The sequence below is a fragment of the Bradysia coprophila genome, unplaced genomic scaffold (genome assembly GCF_014529535.1).
Source record: "Bradysia coprophila strain Holo2 unplaced genomic scaffold, BU_Bcop_v1 contig_561, whole genome shotgun sequence".
Taxonomy (NCBI): Eukaryota; Metazoa; Arthropoda; class Insecta; order Diptera; family Sciaridae; genus Bradysia; species Bradysia coprophila.
The window spans coordinates 2035915-2054898 of record NW_023503807.1 but is presented as its reverse complement, the minus strand read 5'-3'; the positions used below and the strand labels follow the sequence as shown (position 1 = coordinate 2054898).

The following is an 18984-nucleotide window of genomic DNA, read 5'->3' as shown; positions in this document are numbered from 1 at the left end:
ATGAAAAGCCCAACATGGCCGATTTTTGTCGTGATGACCCCATGATCTGAAAGTGGTGTCATTCGATGCCCACAGACCCCAACGAACAAAAAAACTATCGCCAGACAAAATTCAGTGAGAACTGTGAGCCGCCAGACAAAACCAAAGTCCAACATGACAGGTTTTTGTCGTGACGACCCCTCGATCTGAAATTGGTGTCATTCGATGCCCACAGACCCAAATGAATAGAAAAACCCCCGCCAGACAAAATCTAGTGGGAACTGTGAGCCGCCAGACAAAAAGAAAACTTGAAAAATCACTTTTTCCATCGTGATGTTACATGACCGAAATTTTGATGTTTTTCCATTCCCATGGACCCCAATTAACAGAAAAACCCCCGCCAGACAAAATCTAGTGGGAACTGTGAGCCGCCAGACAAAAACCAAACTTCAAAAATCACCTTTTCCATCGTGATGTTACATGACCGAAATTTTGATGTTGTTCCATTCCCATGGACCCCAATTAACAGAAAAACCCACGCCAGACAAAATCTAGTGGGAACTGTGAGCCGCCAGACAAAAACCAAACTTCAAAAATTAATTTTTCATGCACTTCGAATTTGTAAATTTTCGGCGAATCGTAAAATACAGTGATTAAATGATGTCGGTGTGCCAAACTAGCTAGGATTGTATCAGCTGTTGGCTATATCATTGTTAGTACGATCTACATTTATCATTTTTTGTTGATGCAAAAGTGACACTCATCTAGTTTTATGAATGAAATTTAGAGTTGTCATAACAGAAAAATTTGGAATTTGGTATTGTTGTGGCGAATATTTTCGTACGTCGTTGTGTAAAGGCACAGTTGCATTCCCTTTCACATATTCACTGGTTGCGATCACTGTGCGTCGTTTTTTGGTGTTGGCAAAAAGAAAGCGTACAAAGTTTTCCTGAAAAGTGAATCCATTCAAGAAGTCTTTGCTAATTTTGGACGAGATTCACATATCTCGGAAGACGATTTATTGCAAATTGAAAAATTCGTCTGTTCGTTATATGGACAAAATACAGTCAATGTAAATGATGCTCGCACGAATATATTCAACAAAGCCTACAATAACACTAAAGACTTGACGAAAAACATTCTAAAAGTAAATAAGTCTTTAGATAATAGGCGGATGCCACCATGCCAAAAAGTTATTATTCAAAAAGTGAAACGATTAAAATATATTTCATCAATTTGGTGTAACTCAACAATCTCGAAACCGTCTACGTTGAACCCTTAAACTTTGGCTGGCAGCAAATCGATGATCGCTTATCACCATTCTGGTTTGAGGGAGACGCAGCACCAGGCAGCATCAATGAAATCGTACACGAAGTTGTCGAAAATGATATTGATGAGATCGATGACGTTGATGATACTACTGATACTGATAGTGACATTGAAAGTGAAAGTATTAATTTTTTAATTCATTTCCAAATGTATGTTGTTGTTCTTGAAGTAACCGTGGAAATCATGTAGAGAAAATGAATTACAAATAACACATTGAAGAAGTGATTTTTGAAGTTTGGTTTTTGTCTGGCGGCTCACAGTTCCCACTAGATTTTGTCTGGCGGGGGTTTTTCTGTTAATTGGGGTCCATGGGAATGTAAAAACATCAAAATTTCGGTCATGTAACATCACGATGGAAAAAGTGATTTTTCAAGTTTTCTTTTTGTCTGGCGGCTCACAGTTCCCACTAGATTTTGTCTGGCGGGGGTTTTTCTATTCATTTGGGTCTGTGGGCATCGAATGACACCAATTTCAGATCGAGGGGTCGTCACGACAAAAACCTGTCATGTTGGACTTTTGGTTTTGTCTGGCGGCTCACAGTTCTCACTGAATTTTGTCTGGCGATAGTTTTTTTGTTCGTTGGGGTCTGTGGGCATCGAATGACACCACTTTCAGATCATGGGGTCATCACGACAAAAATCGGCCATGTTGGGCTTTTCATTTTGTCTGGCAGCTCACAGTTCCGACTGAATTTTGTCTGGCGGGTGTTTTTATGTTTATTAGGGTCCGTGGGCATCGAATGACACCAATTTCAGGTCGTGGGCTTATCACGACAAAAAGCGATCATTTTTCGATTTCCCTTTTGTCTGGCATGCCCCAATATGCATTTTCCAGGAAAATCGTAGAACATTTTTTGTCGCTCGTATTCATGGGCACCCTTTAGTACCCAAGAGAATTATATGACCATATGAGGGACTCAAAATACCATAGGCTCCAGGTCTATTACAAAAATTAGAACAGAAGATTTGTTGCCAGGGGCAGTGAGGTGAATGCTTCAATTAGGGTTTTTTTTTGTGTTTCATCAACGCACCTCAAGCAAAAGTGCTTCGAGTGACAGCTGTCAAATAGAGTACTATTTTGTAAAATTTTTGAAGTGCGTTGGTTTCATCATTTGGCGCTCTGTGCCAATCTATCGACCTTTCCTTTGTCGAGTCATCAACCTGTTGGGATTTTTTTTTTTCGAAGACTGATACAATAGCAGCAATAAAAAGGCAGATTTTTCGTAATATTCAATGAAAAGTGTAATATTTTATTGACTGATTAATATTCTCAATTTCATTTTCATTTTGCTGTTTATCTTTTGTCTGAAAATACTGGTGACAGACATCCATATTTTTCAGTATATTGCAATTCAGTTCTCTAATTCTAGTTTTTTGTTTGTTTGTTTATTACTTTTTTAGTTTAATGACGCCGATGTTTATTATTTCTTAAATAGTTTATGTTTTGTCTTTGCATCTATTTATAAATCTGTCCGATAAACTGTAAACTTTTAATTGAAAACAATTAGCATTATACTTAGACATTTCATCAATTTTATTGCAGATTTTTATATTTTAATCAATTATAGCTTTGAGCAGACATCGAGGTAAATTTGGCAAATGCATTTTAACTTATAGGCCGATCTCTGTGAACATTAGATTTTTTTTCAATGATTTCAAAACCAACTTCCCCCTAGCCGCGTAAACTTCTATTTTTTTTTGTGACTATTTAGAAGTTACAATGCATTTGCGAAACAAATAAAATCATAAAAATAGTAGATTACGTCCTTGATTGGACAGTCCTATTTGGACAAGTACAAATCCAATTCAAAATAAATATTTCCACGATGACAAAAGCTGCTCCCAGCACGAACCCAGAAAATATTCGGAGGCTAATGAAATCACAGAATGTACTGCGTTTCTTTTGGAAAGGGGTAGCTCTTATCACTTCCAAATTTGAAATTTGTCAGTTGAGTATCCATGCTAGGAGCATTGCTGTGACCAAAATTATGTTACACGCGCCATGCTACGAAACGTCGCACCGGAAGTAATTCGAAACAATTGATTTTTAGGTGTCCTAATATTCGTTGCTATCAAATAGTACAGGGAACGAAAATGACGTTTTGCTACGTAAGCGACCTGCTTTAAGTAGATTCTCCACTCCAATGCAATGCACACGAAGTCGAAGTTACCTCTCCACTCTTTGCTGTTATTGCTGTTTTCGTAACATGACGCGTTTAAAGTTTCGTTCATCACAAGAAGAGAAGGCTCATAATTGTAGTAGGGTTTTCGCACCAATCTCCAAGTAGTCGTTCTTTTCATTGAAAGAACAATAGGCGTCCGACAACTAGCGCATGTCCGGAGACTGATGCGACCATCCTATAACTGTGAATTTTGTACAGATAGTAGACAGTATCACGGTTGCTATCCTTGTGATGCAAATATCTATCACTTCAGTGGGTGTGGATAAATAAAAGATTTGCTGAAAGGTTAAGGGAGAGCAGGCAAAAGCAAAGTTAATGAAACACTTGGTTAAGTTAATCAAATAGAAATTTCGATTGGGTTTCTGAAATGTAAGTTTTTAAGATTTTTTTATTTAAGTGTTGAAATTTTGACGAATTATTTGTTACGAAAATTTCATACTTTCTGGTTTGCTAGTCCAAATACATAAGCCGGAAAACGAAGACTTTGTACAATTTGTCAAAACGATTTTCTATCAAGAACTGACGCCTCACTTAGTGTTTCTTTTGTTTCGAAATCAGACATCCACTTCAATCGACGCTAACTCCTTAGTGATAATCGTGACTTTATTAATTAATTTCGTTGAAACATGGTAACAGCTTAAGATCGTAATGGGATGACATTTACAGATCACTGTCTAAATTACACATAGCAACGCGAAATAGACCAAATTCAAATTTTTCCTTTGTTATACTGTCAAATTTGACAGTAGAACAAAAGAAAAATTTGAATGAAGACTTACTCTCGTTGCTATTTGTGACTAGAGTAAGCTTCTTTTACTGACTCGGAATGTTAGGTAGTTTTCTATAGAAATTCAAAGTTTTATTCAGAAATCGCCCTGTTGTCAAACTTGGCAAGAACTCTAATGTTGAGTCCCATCCGTTAAAATATTTGTATGTACAGCAGTGTGATCAAAAAATGAGCGTAAATCGAATTTTACATATTTACGCACTAGTGTGTAAAAGTGACGTTTGTAAAAATGAGGATACCCCATTCATGTACATAAAATCTTATTCCTAAACTGTGCATGGACTGGAATGTTGCGCATACATGTGCTATCAATCTCGGCTTTGCCATGGGTTGACACATTTAACAGATTTTGCACAAAATTACCATTTGGGCACATGAAAATAGCTATTTTATTACCGGATCTGCAAACCTCGTTTTCAACGCATTTTTGACTTGACTTTTGCTACAAATTTTACAATAAATAATTTACGAGCAAGGGACTTTCCTATATCAATTTGTCGGCTAGAGCGCAAGAGTCAATAGAAATTCGAGAGTAATTTTTAATGAAAAATTAGCAGCAACAAACTAGCATAGCACTGCTCCTAGCATTAATATGTCAAATCTTCAGAGGCTGATGAAGTCAAAAAAGGCTTGATATTTCGTTCGATACGGTTCGATAAGTCATGTTTTCTTGGTGTGATTTGAAAATGGATACGTTTTTTGGGGAAGGTCCAGTACATTCAATCGTAGACGCATAACATATGTATCAAAAAGTTGGAGTTTTTTTTCGACATTTGACTTTCGAGAGTCAAAGCTATAGGAGCAGTGCTATGACTATTCGCGATTCGCACGTAATGTAGGTGACACTACTTTCTATGTTGAACAAATTTGAATATCGGACAGGAGTATGTTCGATTCAATTCCGCTACGCGCCGCACCCTTCGTTGCAAATCGCCAATACACAAAATGTTTTGTGAGTTTTAACGACTTCGGTAAATTTTCGGTGCCTGCACGTCGGAGCATACGTTTTAGTGGTAAAAATTACTGTGAAATTTACCGATAATGAACCTCATCGCAATTAGACCGATATTGTCTCATACGTCAATAACTCTAACGAAAGACATTACTCAGCTGATGATAATCAGTCAAAAACACTCAAAAGAGTAAAAGTGACGCAAGTCCCTGTGCATACTTCCAAAACAACTGATATCGCTGGAGGTGACGCATTCTGCACTTGTACAGTTTCGCGACTTGAAAGCTTTACTCTCCGCTGAGTGGATATAAATCTCAGCCAACGCAAAAACTGTAACAGCAAAAATTTAACCAAAGAAATTCAAGAAACAAAATTTTACCAAAAAAATTTTGCGTCACAAAGTGGCAGATGATTCGGACGTATTAGGACATATTCTTGCCTATTTTAAAAAATTTCTTAAAAGTACTTTCCTCAACATCTGCCACTTGTGACGCAAAATTTTTTTGGTAAAATTTTGTTTCTTGAATTTCTTTGGTCAAATTTTTGCTGTTACAGTTTTTGCGTACAAGCGCAGAATGCGTCACCTCCAGCGATATCAGTTGTTTTGGAAGTATGCACAGGGACTTGCGTCACTTTTACTCTTTTGGGTGTTTTTGACTGATATCAGTTCTTTTGGAAGAATTAGTAGATTGAAAAATTTGAAAAATTTGAAAAATTAAAAAAATTTAAAAAATTAAAAAAATTTAAAAAATTTTGAAAAATTTAAAAAATTTAAAAACTTTAAAAAATTTTGAAAAATTTTGAAAAATTTGAAAAATTTTGAAAAATTTAAAAAATTTTGAAATATTTAAAAAAAAATTAAAAAATTTGAAAAATTAAAAAAAAAATGAAAAATTTTGAAAAAATTTAAAAATTTAAAAATTTAAAAAATTATATGGGGCTTATATGGGAACTTCGAGGAGCCCTAGCTCCGAAACAAGGCCGGTTCCCCCCAATTTTTTCTGGAATGTCTTAGAATGACGACTAGAATCTACTCCCAAAATTTCAACAAAATCTAAAGAAGACTTTAGAAGATAGGAAACACGGACGGACGGACTAACAAAGTAACGTAGGATTTTTTCATTTCGTTTAAAGTACTGAAATTGACCAAAATGTATGGAAATGGGGCTTCTTGGAAGATTTTTTGCTTGGCCAAATTTTAAGCTGCAAGAACGTGTGATAGCTCGTTGAACTCGTACGGACGCCTAGTTTTTTTTAATGGTAATTTGGAGTCATTTGTATTTGAATTGTAGAACTTCAATATTTGCTGTATATATGGTTCTGCAGTCTACGACAAAAAATTTTAAATTTTAATAGGACTTGCGTCACGGGCGCTATGCTAACGCGCGCCCATGATTGTATTACCGCTAATTTACATGCTCCGATCAACAGGCGTTATTTACCGAAAATTTACCGAAATCGGTAAAATTTGTGAGTGACTTAATGTCAAAATACCAAAAGAAAACGTTTTATTGTGCCAAGTTCGAATTCAGTTAAAATTTATTCTATCAAATCGCCGAAATCGGTAAAAAATTGCATTGGATAAAAGCTGAACCGTTGCGATCTTTATTTGTAACAACATAACTGAACCAAAGAACACTTTAGAGTTCGACAAAATTATTTTTGTGTGTGAAACAAAATGACTTTTACATCGGCTTCGAATAATCAATCGTAAAAAGAAAGAAAAAAAACAATAAAAATTTGCTTAATAGGTAGGTATACTGCGTATTTTATAAATAATTTAAAAAAAATCATAGAAAATATCTTCTTCTTCTTCTTCTTTCCTCTCAAATCGTAAATGTTCCTCATTTATTTTGACTTTTTCTTATTCCTTTTTTTTAATAAATAAACCTTGATGTCAGACACGGCGAGACACAATTTTATTCAATTGCCTTATCAATAAACTCAATAAATCGCTTGGCATATTGTTCTGGATCACAAGTTGATATACCGTCAACATTACTTCCATATTTGACGGTTTTGGCTGCTTTAGCAGCCTGGAAATACAATTCGGTTAAAAATTGCTGAAAACTCAACAAAGAAAATTCTTTTTTTTGGGTATTACCTGTTTTTTAACCCCATATTGTGTAAGGACGTCAATTATGGCAATGAAATATATTTCACGCCGTTCTGGAATGAAAAGAAAAAATATTTGTGAAATTACGGATGAATATGACAAGACCACAAGACCCCGCACTAATACATTAAGGGAAGTTGCGGGAAAGCAAAGCCAATTATCGGTAAGTTTATTTGCAGAATTAACAAAAATTTACTCAATTTACTGTAGATCATGCTGTCTTCTACATTTTTCACCATTTGGTCAAAAATATGCCATCATGGCTTCACGGTTACAAATCGATTTTAAGAATGTGTAGGCCAAAAATTGACATTTAAGTCAAAATTTCCGTAAATTCGGTGAATAGACCCTGCGGGAAAGTCTGAAAACCCATTTTTACGCATGGGCTACAAATTTGATTGTATTTCGAGGTGGAGAATGAGTAAAAAAGTAACAAAATCCAAACTCTCAAAATTGTTTTGCATCTTTTTTGATACACAGCAATGCATCATGAGCATCCGGAATTTTATAATTAAAAATGTTTTTTTGTCACACTTTCCAGCAACTTGTAATTTCTGAGACAGCTTTGTGTAAAAAAAGTTATTTTACCAAAGTGGATGCAGAAGCCCTTACTTCAGTTGACCATACTTTCAAACACTGACACCTGATCATAGGGTTCGAAATTTTGGGATGGAGTGGAAAAACACTTCTCATTTTTCGGCTCTAAATTCGGGATAATGCAAAAAATGGGCACCAAAATTTTATGACATATTTCCAAGAAAGAACATTGAATTTGATCGGAGAACAGTTCTACGATTTCTGACCCATGCACAAAACTGTTTTCTTTAGTTCTAAAGCATTAGACCCAGTGCCTGGTGTCAAGATAAGCTGTCGGCGAATTGGATCTAGCACCTAACGTTCTCAAGTTGGAATAATTAGATCTTTGACCCGAGGATGTTTCTGAATTTTCGGTTCGAAGTTCAAAGGTACATTGAATTATTGCATTATTGCTTCCGGTTTGGCTTAGATATAATTTTTACACACATTTTCCCAAAGGTAGACCTTCCCCTTAAGTTTTTTTTTATAATGATTCTGCTCCTGGATCTCATAGTCACAACGCTTCATCAATGACCTAAAGGAACTAGATTGATCCCGCTGAACCAAAGAGACGAGGTTTTGTTGAAAAAGAATTTTAGAAATAAAAATCCTCTGAGGATTTTCAACGATTTCCTTTACCGTTTTTGCTGGATTTCAAAGGATTTTCACAGATTTTTATGTTCTGAGGATTTTAATAATCTCCTGGAGATTTTGTTTAGGACGTTTTGCGATTTGATGAAATGCTCAACTTTCTAGCTTTCAAAAAATTTCAAATTTTCTACGGGCTTTCTTCGGTTGACATCGGATCTTCAGTTTCACAAGACTTTCATTTTTTTTCACTCTATGGAACCGAAACAGTCTGAACTTTAGATTGATTCAAATTGTGAAATTTCTGACGTTTTTGTTGATTCTTGAAAGAGTTAAACAGATACTACAGCGGACGTCAGTGAAATTTAGATAGGAATTTGCTTCAGCTGTTTCTCAGCTGGCCACTCATACAGGCTATTTGAACAATTCAAAATTTTAACAATCTGCAGCCATTGGGCAGCATGCTCGAACGTGCACTCATTCAAACAAAGCTACTCTCACTTCTCGATACAGGTGGAATAATTACATACACGAACGTGTTAGCGCTAAAAGCACGTAAAGACGTACAGTCACTTTTGTTTGCATAAGTAGACCAGCTGGAAAATTTCACTGACGTTCGCTGTAAATGTTTTCTAACGAATAATCATCCGGTAAATTGATCGGACGCCCCTCAAACCAAATGTTATCTTCAATTACGAATTTGAAAACATTGTTGAGATAAAAGGCTGGACTCTGTATTGACATCATCAGTCAATAATCGAAACACAATGTGATAAGGTCTCGTTAGTACTCGATCACGAGTCAATAAATATCAATTGAAGTTTACCTTCTAGGCTCTGCAGAGCATATATGTCAAGTTCCTGGCTGATGTCATTGTGTTGACCCGGACATCTCGGTGAATCCGGAGGTGTGTTGTATGTCCATCTGAGAAATTTTAATTTTGAGTTTTAATTGAAGAATCGTTCGCGAGCGTCAAATCAAATCAATAAATTACCGTTCTCCACTATCACATTCTTCACTTTCGCTCGTCTCTCTACCAGCACCATCTCTTGCCGCCATTTCCTGTTGTATTGCTTCTTCTTCAGCTCGAACCTGGTGATGTAAGAAAAACGCTGGTTTGGTTATGATGTTGCGACAGAGGTAAAACATTTCTCAGTTCAAACTGGGTGCGAGGAGAAAGGCATTCAGACGAGTAACGCGAATTGTTTGACTCGAATAAATCAAAATATTTTTCACTTCAGATTTACGTGGGGTATGTCAAGTTTCGAACATTAATGGCACACAAGCCATGAGTGGATAACGTCTTGCGATTCCGTTTGTCTTTTGGGAGAGCGTTCTGTCCGCGATTCTCGCAAATTCAAAAAGTGCAAAAAGTCTGATCGTTTTCACTGGCAAAATTGAAGTGATTCCAAAACGTCTCTCGTACTTGCTGCGGCCTCCAGTGCCTCAAAAACACTCCAAATTAATTCCGTTTTGCACAGGATGAAAGGCAAGACAGGGATAAGAATTTTTTGAAATCGCTTCAATATTGTCAGGGGACAACGGCGCCCATTGCGTCTGGAAGCATCTTTACTGATTTTTCTGTCGGAGCCTGTCGACTATCATTGGCAAGTGACATCACATGCAACTAGCATAGGACGTGCTGTGTAGGCTACATTATCACCACCGTTGTGAGTGCACGAATGCTCAATGAAAGTCTAGAACAGGTATGGTCGATCGACGAATTCGTCTTAAACGCACTCACATTTTATGTCAAAATAATATGAAAATGAGTGCGTTTAAGTACGAAAATCAAATTTTTATGTCCCCCGGGCGGACAATAGACCATACCTGTTTTACACTTTCATTGCGAATGCTGTGGTCTTATGTTACAGATTAGAGGTGTTTTGTAGTTACCTTATCATGTATTCCGACTAGTAGTGAATAGTCCATAAGATGCAATTTGGCTAGGAACTGGAAGTGGAAAATACACATCAGTCAGCTATTCAATACGAATGGGACAACAACAAAAACAAACAAAATAATTCAAAATTACATTGACGTCAGCATTCATCATTTCCATGAATTTCGTCTTTGCGATATCACCGATAAAAATACGAATTTTTTGCTTAATGAAATCATTGTCCTTCAGCGTTGGAAGGCTCTTTTCCAACTCTTTGTCGGATGCCTCACGATCGACCGTGCTGCCTTTTAAATCGAATTTCCTGGAATGAAAGTCAAGTTGAATGACAGCGTGACAATGGGAAACGTTACCGATATTTTACCTATGAATATTTAAGTGTGAACTGAATACGTTTCTCATTGCGACAAAGTAGTATTGAACACCATCGACAGTCAGCCTGTACATTCCCAAATATTGCGGTAATAATGTGTTACCATGTCGTTCAACAACATACTGGAAAGAAATTGGAATAAAATGATGAACAAAAAGAATGAACTCATCTGTTATGGATATGGTCGAACAACATTCGAAGAAATCTATGACCTGTCCCGCGACCAACATTTCGGTCCAGTCTAGTTGATGCGACGAATTACTGTGACGGATTCTTTTGAAAAACAGCCTACCGAAATCGGACGCATTTTCCAGTGGACTTTTTTATATGTGCCTAGAAAGGACCCCGACCCTAGAAGCCAAACCCACTTTCAAAACGAGCCGTCAGAACAGTCGAAGCGTTTGCTGCGACTGAGCCCCGTACTAACCCGTACATCTATTGCGCACGTGACCCTAGTGCGTCTGTCACCCTAGTTGAAGTCAAATTATTATGAAATGTGTACATCTTACAAATTGCGCATAGCCCAATTACGAAGCCCCGTACGACGTTCCTTTCAAATGTAACACAAATTTCAAGTTGACCTAAAATTTTAATTTATTGAGAGGCCTAAGGCCTAGTTACGGCCTTAGTCCAACGACCCAAATTTAATTTGTTTTCAACATCATTATATTCGGCCTTCGATTACCTTCCAAATGAAACAAAAATTAGGAAAATCGGACGAAATTTACTCGAGATATATGCAAAACACACTTAGGGCCGTGGAGAGGCCTTAGTCCAAGGACCCAAATTTTAAATATTTTTCAACAACATTCTATTTGGTGTTCGATTACCTTTCAAATGAAACAAAATTTAGGAAAATCGGATGAAATTTACTCGAGTTATATGCAAAATACACTTAGGGCCGAGTAGCCTTTCACTTCTAGGGCCCTAACTCACGGGCCATTCACCCGATTTAAAAAAAACTTTTTTTCCTGGATTGGTATTGACAATACCTATCATTTGCCGTGTCATTTGCATTTCCATCGTTTTTTTTGCCGTAAATATCCCCAAAAGACCTTAAAGCACTTATTGGGCCCTAACTCACGAAGGGCCGACCCAAATATGCCCATCTTCGAACTTAGCCTCACTATTTCGACTATCTTTCAGGAAAAAAAAAATTTTGAAATCGGATTTGATTTACTCAAGATATTGACGTGACAGACGGACAGACGGACAGACAAAATTTTTATTGCGGATTCGTCATCTATGAACATAGGCAAACACTTTGCCCTTACCGTCTGCTTCGAATTCCATCAATTACACACGGCATCGTAATCCTATAAGCCCCTTTGTACTTCGTACGGGGCTAAAAATTCTTCGAAGCTTATGTGTCTGGTGAAAGGTGAACAAAAACCGAAAACTTGCAATTTTCTTACAAAAATTTCTCCAGTTACGCGAGCCGTACAGTAGGGCGTATCGAATTTTGCAAATTTTAAGGACCGCGATAGCCTGTGTGCGGAAAACGTAGATCATCGAAAACTGTGTCCGGGCATGTGGTTGATGGATCCAATGGAGCCATGGAAGAAGTCCCCCCGGGCGGCTTTAAGTTTCCGATGGTCATAATTCGGAAAGTTGAGAGTATTTTTGAAAACAATGTTCTAGCGGGATGTAGAGCTTTGAAAACTCTACAAAACTACCGAAGAAACCTATGGTCCAAAAGGTGCCATTGCCAAGATTGCCTAACATCGAAAATGTGACCTTTTGGTTTTTGACTTATATTTCCTGAGAGACATATGATTTTCTTTAGCCTGTGGTATGAGGTGGTAGAGGAGGTCGAGCACTACCAGTACACTCGGATATACTCTTGAAATCACTTTTATAACATTTGTGAATGGAATTTTTAAGAGTGGCCACGTCGCCCACGAAGAAAGTGCAGACACTGCAACCGGTGCTGTTGAGTCGAGGACACCTTGGCCAGTAAGTATGCATAATACTCCACGACAGTAGCTGAACTTTTTCACAAAATATCTGTGATTTCGATGTGGCACACTTTGTACTACAAAATCTGAATAAATTGAATTTATGAGAAAAACGAGAAATAATCGATTTAATTAGTTATTTCACCCACGAATAGTAGTAAGAAGTCGATTTCGTTGCAAATACACAGATTATACATATTTTTCGATATATTTACGAAAAATTGAAGTTCGTAGTATAGTTTTTCAATTCATGTGCCACATCGAAATAACAAATATTTTGTGAAAGAGTTCAGCTACTGTCATGGAATATTATGCATACTTACTGGCCAAGGTGTCCTCGACTCACCAGTACCGGTTGCAGTGTCTGCACTTGCTTCGTGGGCGACGTGGCCACTCTTAAAAATTCCATTCACAAATGTTATAAAAGTGATTTCAAGAGTATATCCGATCGGGACATGCCTAGTGTACTGGTAGTGCTCGACCTCCTCTACCATCTCATACCACAGGCTAAACAAAATCATTTGTCTCTCAGGAAATATAAGTCAAAAACCAAAAGGTCACATTTTCGATGTTAGGCAATCTTGGCAGTGACACCTTTTGGACCATCGGTTTCTTCGGTAGTTTTGTAGAGTTTTCAAAGCTCTACATTCCGTTAGAACATTGTTTTCAAAAATACTCTCAACTTTCCGAATTATGACCATCGGAAACTTAAAGCCGCCTGGGGGGACTTCTTCCATGGCTCCATTGGATCCATCAACCACATGCCCGGACACAGTTTTCGATGATCTACGTTTTCCGCACACAGGCTATCGCGGTCCTTAAAATTTGCAAAATTCGATACGCCCTACCGTACAGGGTCGTGTGGGGTGTCATTAGAAAGGTAATCACATGTACTATTGAGCCGAATCTACGATGAAATAGAAGTTTAAATGTTTAGGTGTACATATTTCATCATAGATGCATCCAAACCTCATAGGACCCTACTTGGCCCAAAAGCACATAAAATTACCTTTCAAATGATACCCCAAACGACCATGTACGTTTTGTGTACCTCGAGAAATTTCAGTAAGAACAGTGTACACAAAATTCGAAGAATTTTTTTGAAAGTGGTTCTGGCTTCTAGGGTCGAATACCTTTCTAGACACATACAAAAAAGTCCACTGGAAAATGCGTCCGATTTCGGTAGGCTGTTTTTTAAAAGAATCCCTCTCTGTGACCGTCTGTGACCGTTGCTCTATGAAAATTTTGAGTAGATTTCGGGGACAGGTCATGGAATTCGCCATACATATAAACTGGATGTGCAATAAAGTTGACAGAAATATTCCCCGAGGTAAACTTTTTTCACAACAAAGGCTTCCGAATTATCAGCCGAGGGGAGAAATGACTATTTTTCCCGCCTGCCTGCGTTGTGAAAAATCTTATCTCCCTCGCCAAATTTGACTGTCAAGTGGGATGGAGTGTTAACGAAAAGATATTTCGGATCAGTTAAACGTAACTGGCCTTGAAGGAAATGTCGAAAGCAGAGAGGGAACAGAGACAAAATTTGTAGTTCAAAAATTCGAACATTCATTTTCCATTCACAAATTTTTGACACTGTGTCCTCACGACCGGTTTAATTTAACTAATCTTCGCTCGCCGTTAACTGTCTGCTAATTTTGACACTAGGTTTAGCTGAGCCGAAATCTCTCACCAATTGTCACTCTATCTTTCCGTCTTTCTCATGTCTATGTTATAGTTATATCTAACTTACCGGATGGTAATGCTTTAAAAACGCGTGCATCCTCTCGATTTCTTCGGATGTTAAGCTTTTCAATATAAAAAATTTGTCATAACTTCGATAAAATTGTGCACCACTCTTGCCCGACGAATCAATTTGCACTGGTTGCGATCGTGTTAACGATTCCCTGTAGTCAACGTCGTCCACACCAAATCGCTCCCGTAAATTTCGAAACACCAGCGGGCAATATTCCTTGACTTTGAAATGTGATGGCATGTTTTCTCTGCGGAGCAAAAAAAAAACAAAAATTGGATTGAAAACGTCGGTGCCTTCTTCGGCATAATTGCGTTCGTGAACTAACTTGTTGAATAGATGATTGTCCACTTTAATCTTTGAATAAGCCCGGAAATCATCTGGTAATAACATAACTGGAATATTGACGTGGCTGAGCTCGTTTATCTGAAACAGACGATTTGATTTACACATTTGCTTGATGGAATGGTAGACCATGGAATCAATGGTCGAATTTAACAGCAATGATGGGAATCGGGCGAGTAATATTTTTGCCTTCGCTCTACAAATACCATCAGTAACCGTCAGGACCATGATTCCTTTTTCAACTCATTGAAGAAGCTATACCCAACCCATATACCAAAGGCAATCGGTGTAAAAAGAGAATTAGATGATTAAAGACCATTAACACTTAAAGTTTGGGTTTATAGGCTAAGACGAATTTGTTAAGGCCGAAAACACACGAACAATTTTGCGTTGATACGATCGACAATTATGCTGCGTGGACCGTTGTGGAGCCTATGGTGAATATGGCATTACAATGGAAAACGCAGCATAATTGTCGATCCCACCAACGCAAAATTGCTCGTGTGTTTTCGACCTAAAATTCGAACAAAAGCTGCATTAGCCATACATTGCTCAACTGGAATGCAAGTACGATGAAGTAACTGTCTTAGTCAGTCGACTTTTTCGCAGAATAAAAAGACGAAGTCGACTTTAAAAGATAGTAATGTGATTCAAAGTTACATTTTTGTTAAGTGACTTAACCAAAAGATAATGATATGTACCTAAACCACAAAATCAGATAAATTCAACAATTCCGTTGATAAGTTCGTCATGGCATCAAATCATGACACTTTCACTCCAAAATATTGCTCCAAGATTCCGCACCAAAACTCACAATAATATAAATCGATTTCAAAACGTCAAACAAAATTGTTTTGAAAATCGTTGTTGTCGAAAACTAGTGTTCGATCGACATATTTGAAGCGGCTACACTAGAAAATCAAAAAAAAAAAAATCTGAACCGCCCTTAATCACGGAACTTTGAAATCAATTTTCAAATCTGTATTTTCATCCCCATTGAACCACACAAAGGACACAATTCAAAATTTTTGCATAGCACAATTGCAGCATGTATTGCACTTACCGTATGATTGATGCCCCACATGAAAACGCTTAAAATCGGCTCATTAGCGCGGAACAGCTTGACTTTCTGATGTTTGACCCGAAAATGCTTCTTCTTGATCATTTTCCTAAAAAGTAACATAGAAAATGATGTCGATGAAAATGAGTTTCAATCGATGTTTCGGCGTGAAATTGCAATTCCAATTGAACAGAACAGTATTTCGTACAAATCAAACAGAATCAATCACTTTCGAACGGATAATCGAAATCGACAAACAACACAGATAAATCTTTATTATTGCGTTTCGTTATTTTTTTCACGAAAATTCCAAAATGGGCGACAAAGGCAAAAAAAATCGTCCCATTTTTCGGTGATTTAATTCGGAAAAAGTGAATGTTACTACTTACGGTGCTTTACTTTGGTAAGCCTTTTATTTAAATAAGCTAGCGAGGCTACAGGAATCTGTTAAGTTTTAATAATCACTGTGTAAAAATGCAATTAAACAACCAAGACCACAGCGATGACACTTCTAAACGCTCAAATGGTTACCAATTCATAAAAAATTTGGTTTTGTCAAGTTAACTTTTCTTGTATGCACTGTCTGGTGTAGCATTTCGCAAAGGGATCAAATTCGATTGATTATGCTACACGATAAGATGTGATTACAATTGGTTGTTGTTATTCATGAATGTTCGGAATTTCGACAAGGTTTTTTTTCTCTACCAAATAGTGATTTCTTTTCCGAAAAAGATGACTTTTTGATACATGGTGTCGATAGGAATGGAAAAATCGAATAATTAAATTGCAATGAAGACGCAAAACTCCGTACAATAATCAGAGCACCGCACAAAAACAATAATATTTGACAGATAATGACAGTTCATGAAGCTGCCCCATTTAAATCGATTAGAAGGATTTGAAGTCGTGATGTGAGGTGCCGCCTTTAGATTCAAAATGTTATTTCTCGTCAATAATTTCAAATAAAAATGAAAAAGAAGTCTTCGCTTGACGAAAATGACTTTTTTTATATTTTAAATGAGGGCTACGTTACGGACAGTTGTAGATCTTCTATATTTTATATACAATAAATATTCGGCTTATATTGGTACAGTTCATAGCAATGATTTTTCTAGATTTTCTTTAATTAAACCCTAAATCTCCCTCAATAATTTCCTAAACAATTACACACTTTGGGTTCAATGAATTTATTGATTTAAGTATGACGGCACATGGTAATATGATGCCAAGTTATAAAAGGCTCTACGTTCGCTCAATCTTTGTTCATAATCGACATAATCATAATACTGGCTGCAGTGTTACATAGAATCTGCCTAGTTAGTTGGCGAAGGTGACTGTGACGATTCTCCTGAATCGAATAGAGCTTGGTTTTCGGCAATCGTTGGCATTTTTTGTAGCATACGGTTAACGGCTGTGTTGAGAACGTCCCACTCGGACTCATAGCATTTCAGTATTAGCAATGATTTTTCGTTATCTCGGTTGGGTATTGGATCAAACAATATTTTTACCACGTTGTGCGCTCGAGACTCGGACGCGTCCCCTACTTTTGTAACCGATTCTAAAAAATAGAAACTTTTATTTAGTTGCATTTTTGACGACAAGGCTAAGCCCTACCTTTACTTAGATATTGTACTGGCCAGTTTTTCAACAAGTTTTCTTTTTCCTCCTTGTCAGTGCAACAGAAAATTTTAATTTGACAGGGTGGTCCCATTTTGACCTTCAGCGAACAGCTAACATGGGACTCATTCGAATGTATCAATTGACCGGAATTATCAAACCGTTCTTCGCGAAAACCGTTGGATATCGGTGTTCCCTTTTTAGACACATTTCAGCAAAAACTGTAAAATTTGATGAGCTCATGTGATCGGCTGCAGAATCGGCATAAATTTTTTTTTTCGAAATTTAACTTACGTTTTTCTTTTCTCAATTGCACTACTCTCAAATAATCAATATATTTCTGTTTATTGACTCCAAAAATGAATCCTTCCATTCGAAACACAGAAATATGAATTCAGGCTTTTTTTACGTTACGATTTGGCAACGGGCTGCAAATACATACATGAAGCTCGGACGAGGACAACTAAGACCTGTAATACCTATAAAGTAATCTAAAAATTAAGGAAGTAATTGTAAATAAACGAACAGAGCTTTGCTCTTCCCTTTCCCATGGTTCGCGTGAAGCGAATCAAAGAAGGACAAATCTGTTTCGACCTCCGGATCCAGTGGCGGTCAGTGGTTAGCGCGTGGTCTAACCATCATCAGTCGCTTCCACTGGTCCGTTACACGAGACAGCAGTAAACCATTCAGTTGAACAAGTCTTCGAATGAATTACGTAGAAAAATGGCATCTTCTGATGGAAAATCAAGGATCAATAAGGAATACTGCTATGAAAATACCCTAACGCAGCAAAGCACAAGTGAAAATTCATCCAACAAAATTCACAAAAACTTATCAAACAAATAAAAATCAAAAAATTCACAAAATAGACTCACACTTCAGCTATCTAACTTTAACGTCTACACACTCAGACAACATATATTCGACCAGACTTCGCCGAAACTTTTCGGGACCTTCAAAGACAGCCACTAATCGAAAAAACGATTTGAAAATTCAAGTTTTTCATTTCCAGAGGTAGTGTAGATCACATACAATTGAACCGCAAAACTCTTACTGTTTTCATTGAAATGAAAACGTCGCAGACCAAATCGTTACACCATAAAGTTCAGGTTTTTCAAAGATACAGCGAAGTGGCAGGGAAAGCAACACAACTTGGATGATAATTACGGTAGTCCAGCTTCATTTCCAAACGAATATATTCTTTCGCGATAAGTTGAGTTAGCATCAACCTTTATTGTGTCAAAACTGTAAAAAAAAAAATTTTGTTTCATTTCACGTGTTTCATATTTCGGCGGCAATATCTTGTAATGTTTTAATTTAGATTAAAGAGCTCAACTGAAAATATTGGAATTTCAGTTTTCATATTCATGAAGTCATGATTTTGTTTGTTGTCAAACTGGTGGAGCTGGTTCATCGCGATCACCTCGATGAAGAACGAAAACAGCAAATTTCGCAACCTTAATATAATGGCG

At 37.1% G+C, this 18984-nt stretch overlaps 1 protein-coding gene and 2 long non-coding RNA genes across 5 annotated transcripts; all 3 read right to left on the bottom strand.

The window, feature by feature from the left end:
* Positions 1-3661: 3661 nt before the first annotated feature.
* On the bottom strand, positions 3662-5617 carry LOC119083133. The gene is made up of 3 exons (XR_005088805.1): positions 5497-5617; positions 5379-5382; positions 3662-3671 (listed from the first exon to the last, which is right to left on the bottom strand). It is a non-coding gene; the product is annotated as an uncharacterized LOC119083133 (long non-coding RNA).
* Positions 5618-7108: 1491 nt separating this feature from the next.
* On the bottom strand, positions 7109-16755 carry LOC119083206 (phosphatidylinositol 5-phosphate 4-kinase type-2 alpha). Of its 3 annotated transcripts, XM_037192872.1 has the most exons (12): positions 16601-16755; positions 16285-16521; positions 15899-16004; positions 14819-14916; positions 14491-14740; positions 10774-10904; positions 10545-10713; positions 10406-10462; positions 9504-9601; positions 9336-9433; positions 7334-7398; positions 7109-7265 (listed from the first exon to the last, which is right to left on the bottom strand). In XM_037192872.1, exons 3-12 carry the CDS (start codon positions 15998-16000, stop codon positions 7149-7151), a joined length of 1185 nt encoding a protein of 394 aa, XP_037048767.1. In that variant the 5' UTR covers positions 16001-16004; positions 16285-16521; positions 16601-16755; the 3' UTR covers positions 7109-7148. The 3 variants fall into 3 exon arrangements, with proteins under 3 accessions (XP_037048767.1, XP_037048768.1, XP_037048769.1); XM_037192873.1 differs by having other exon boundaries at positions 16285-16751; XM_037192874.1 differs by lacking the exons at positions 16285-16521; positions 16601-16755 and adding an exon at positions 16079-16196.
* Positions 16756-17062: 307 nt separating this feature from the next.
* On the bottom strand, positions 17063-18740 carry LOC119083092. Its single transcript, XR_005088795.1, has 3 exons — positions 17807-18740; positions 17510-17733; positions 17063-17453 (listed from the first exon to the last, which is right to left on the bottom strand). It is a non-coding gene; the product is annotated as an uncharacterized LOC119083092 (long non-coding RNA).
* Positions 18741-18984: the final 244 nt, after the last annotated feature.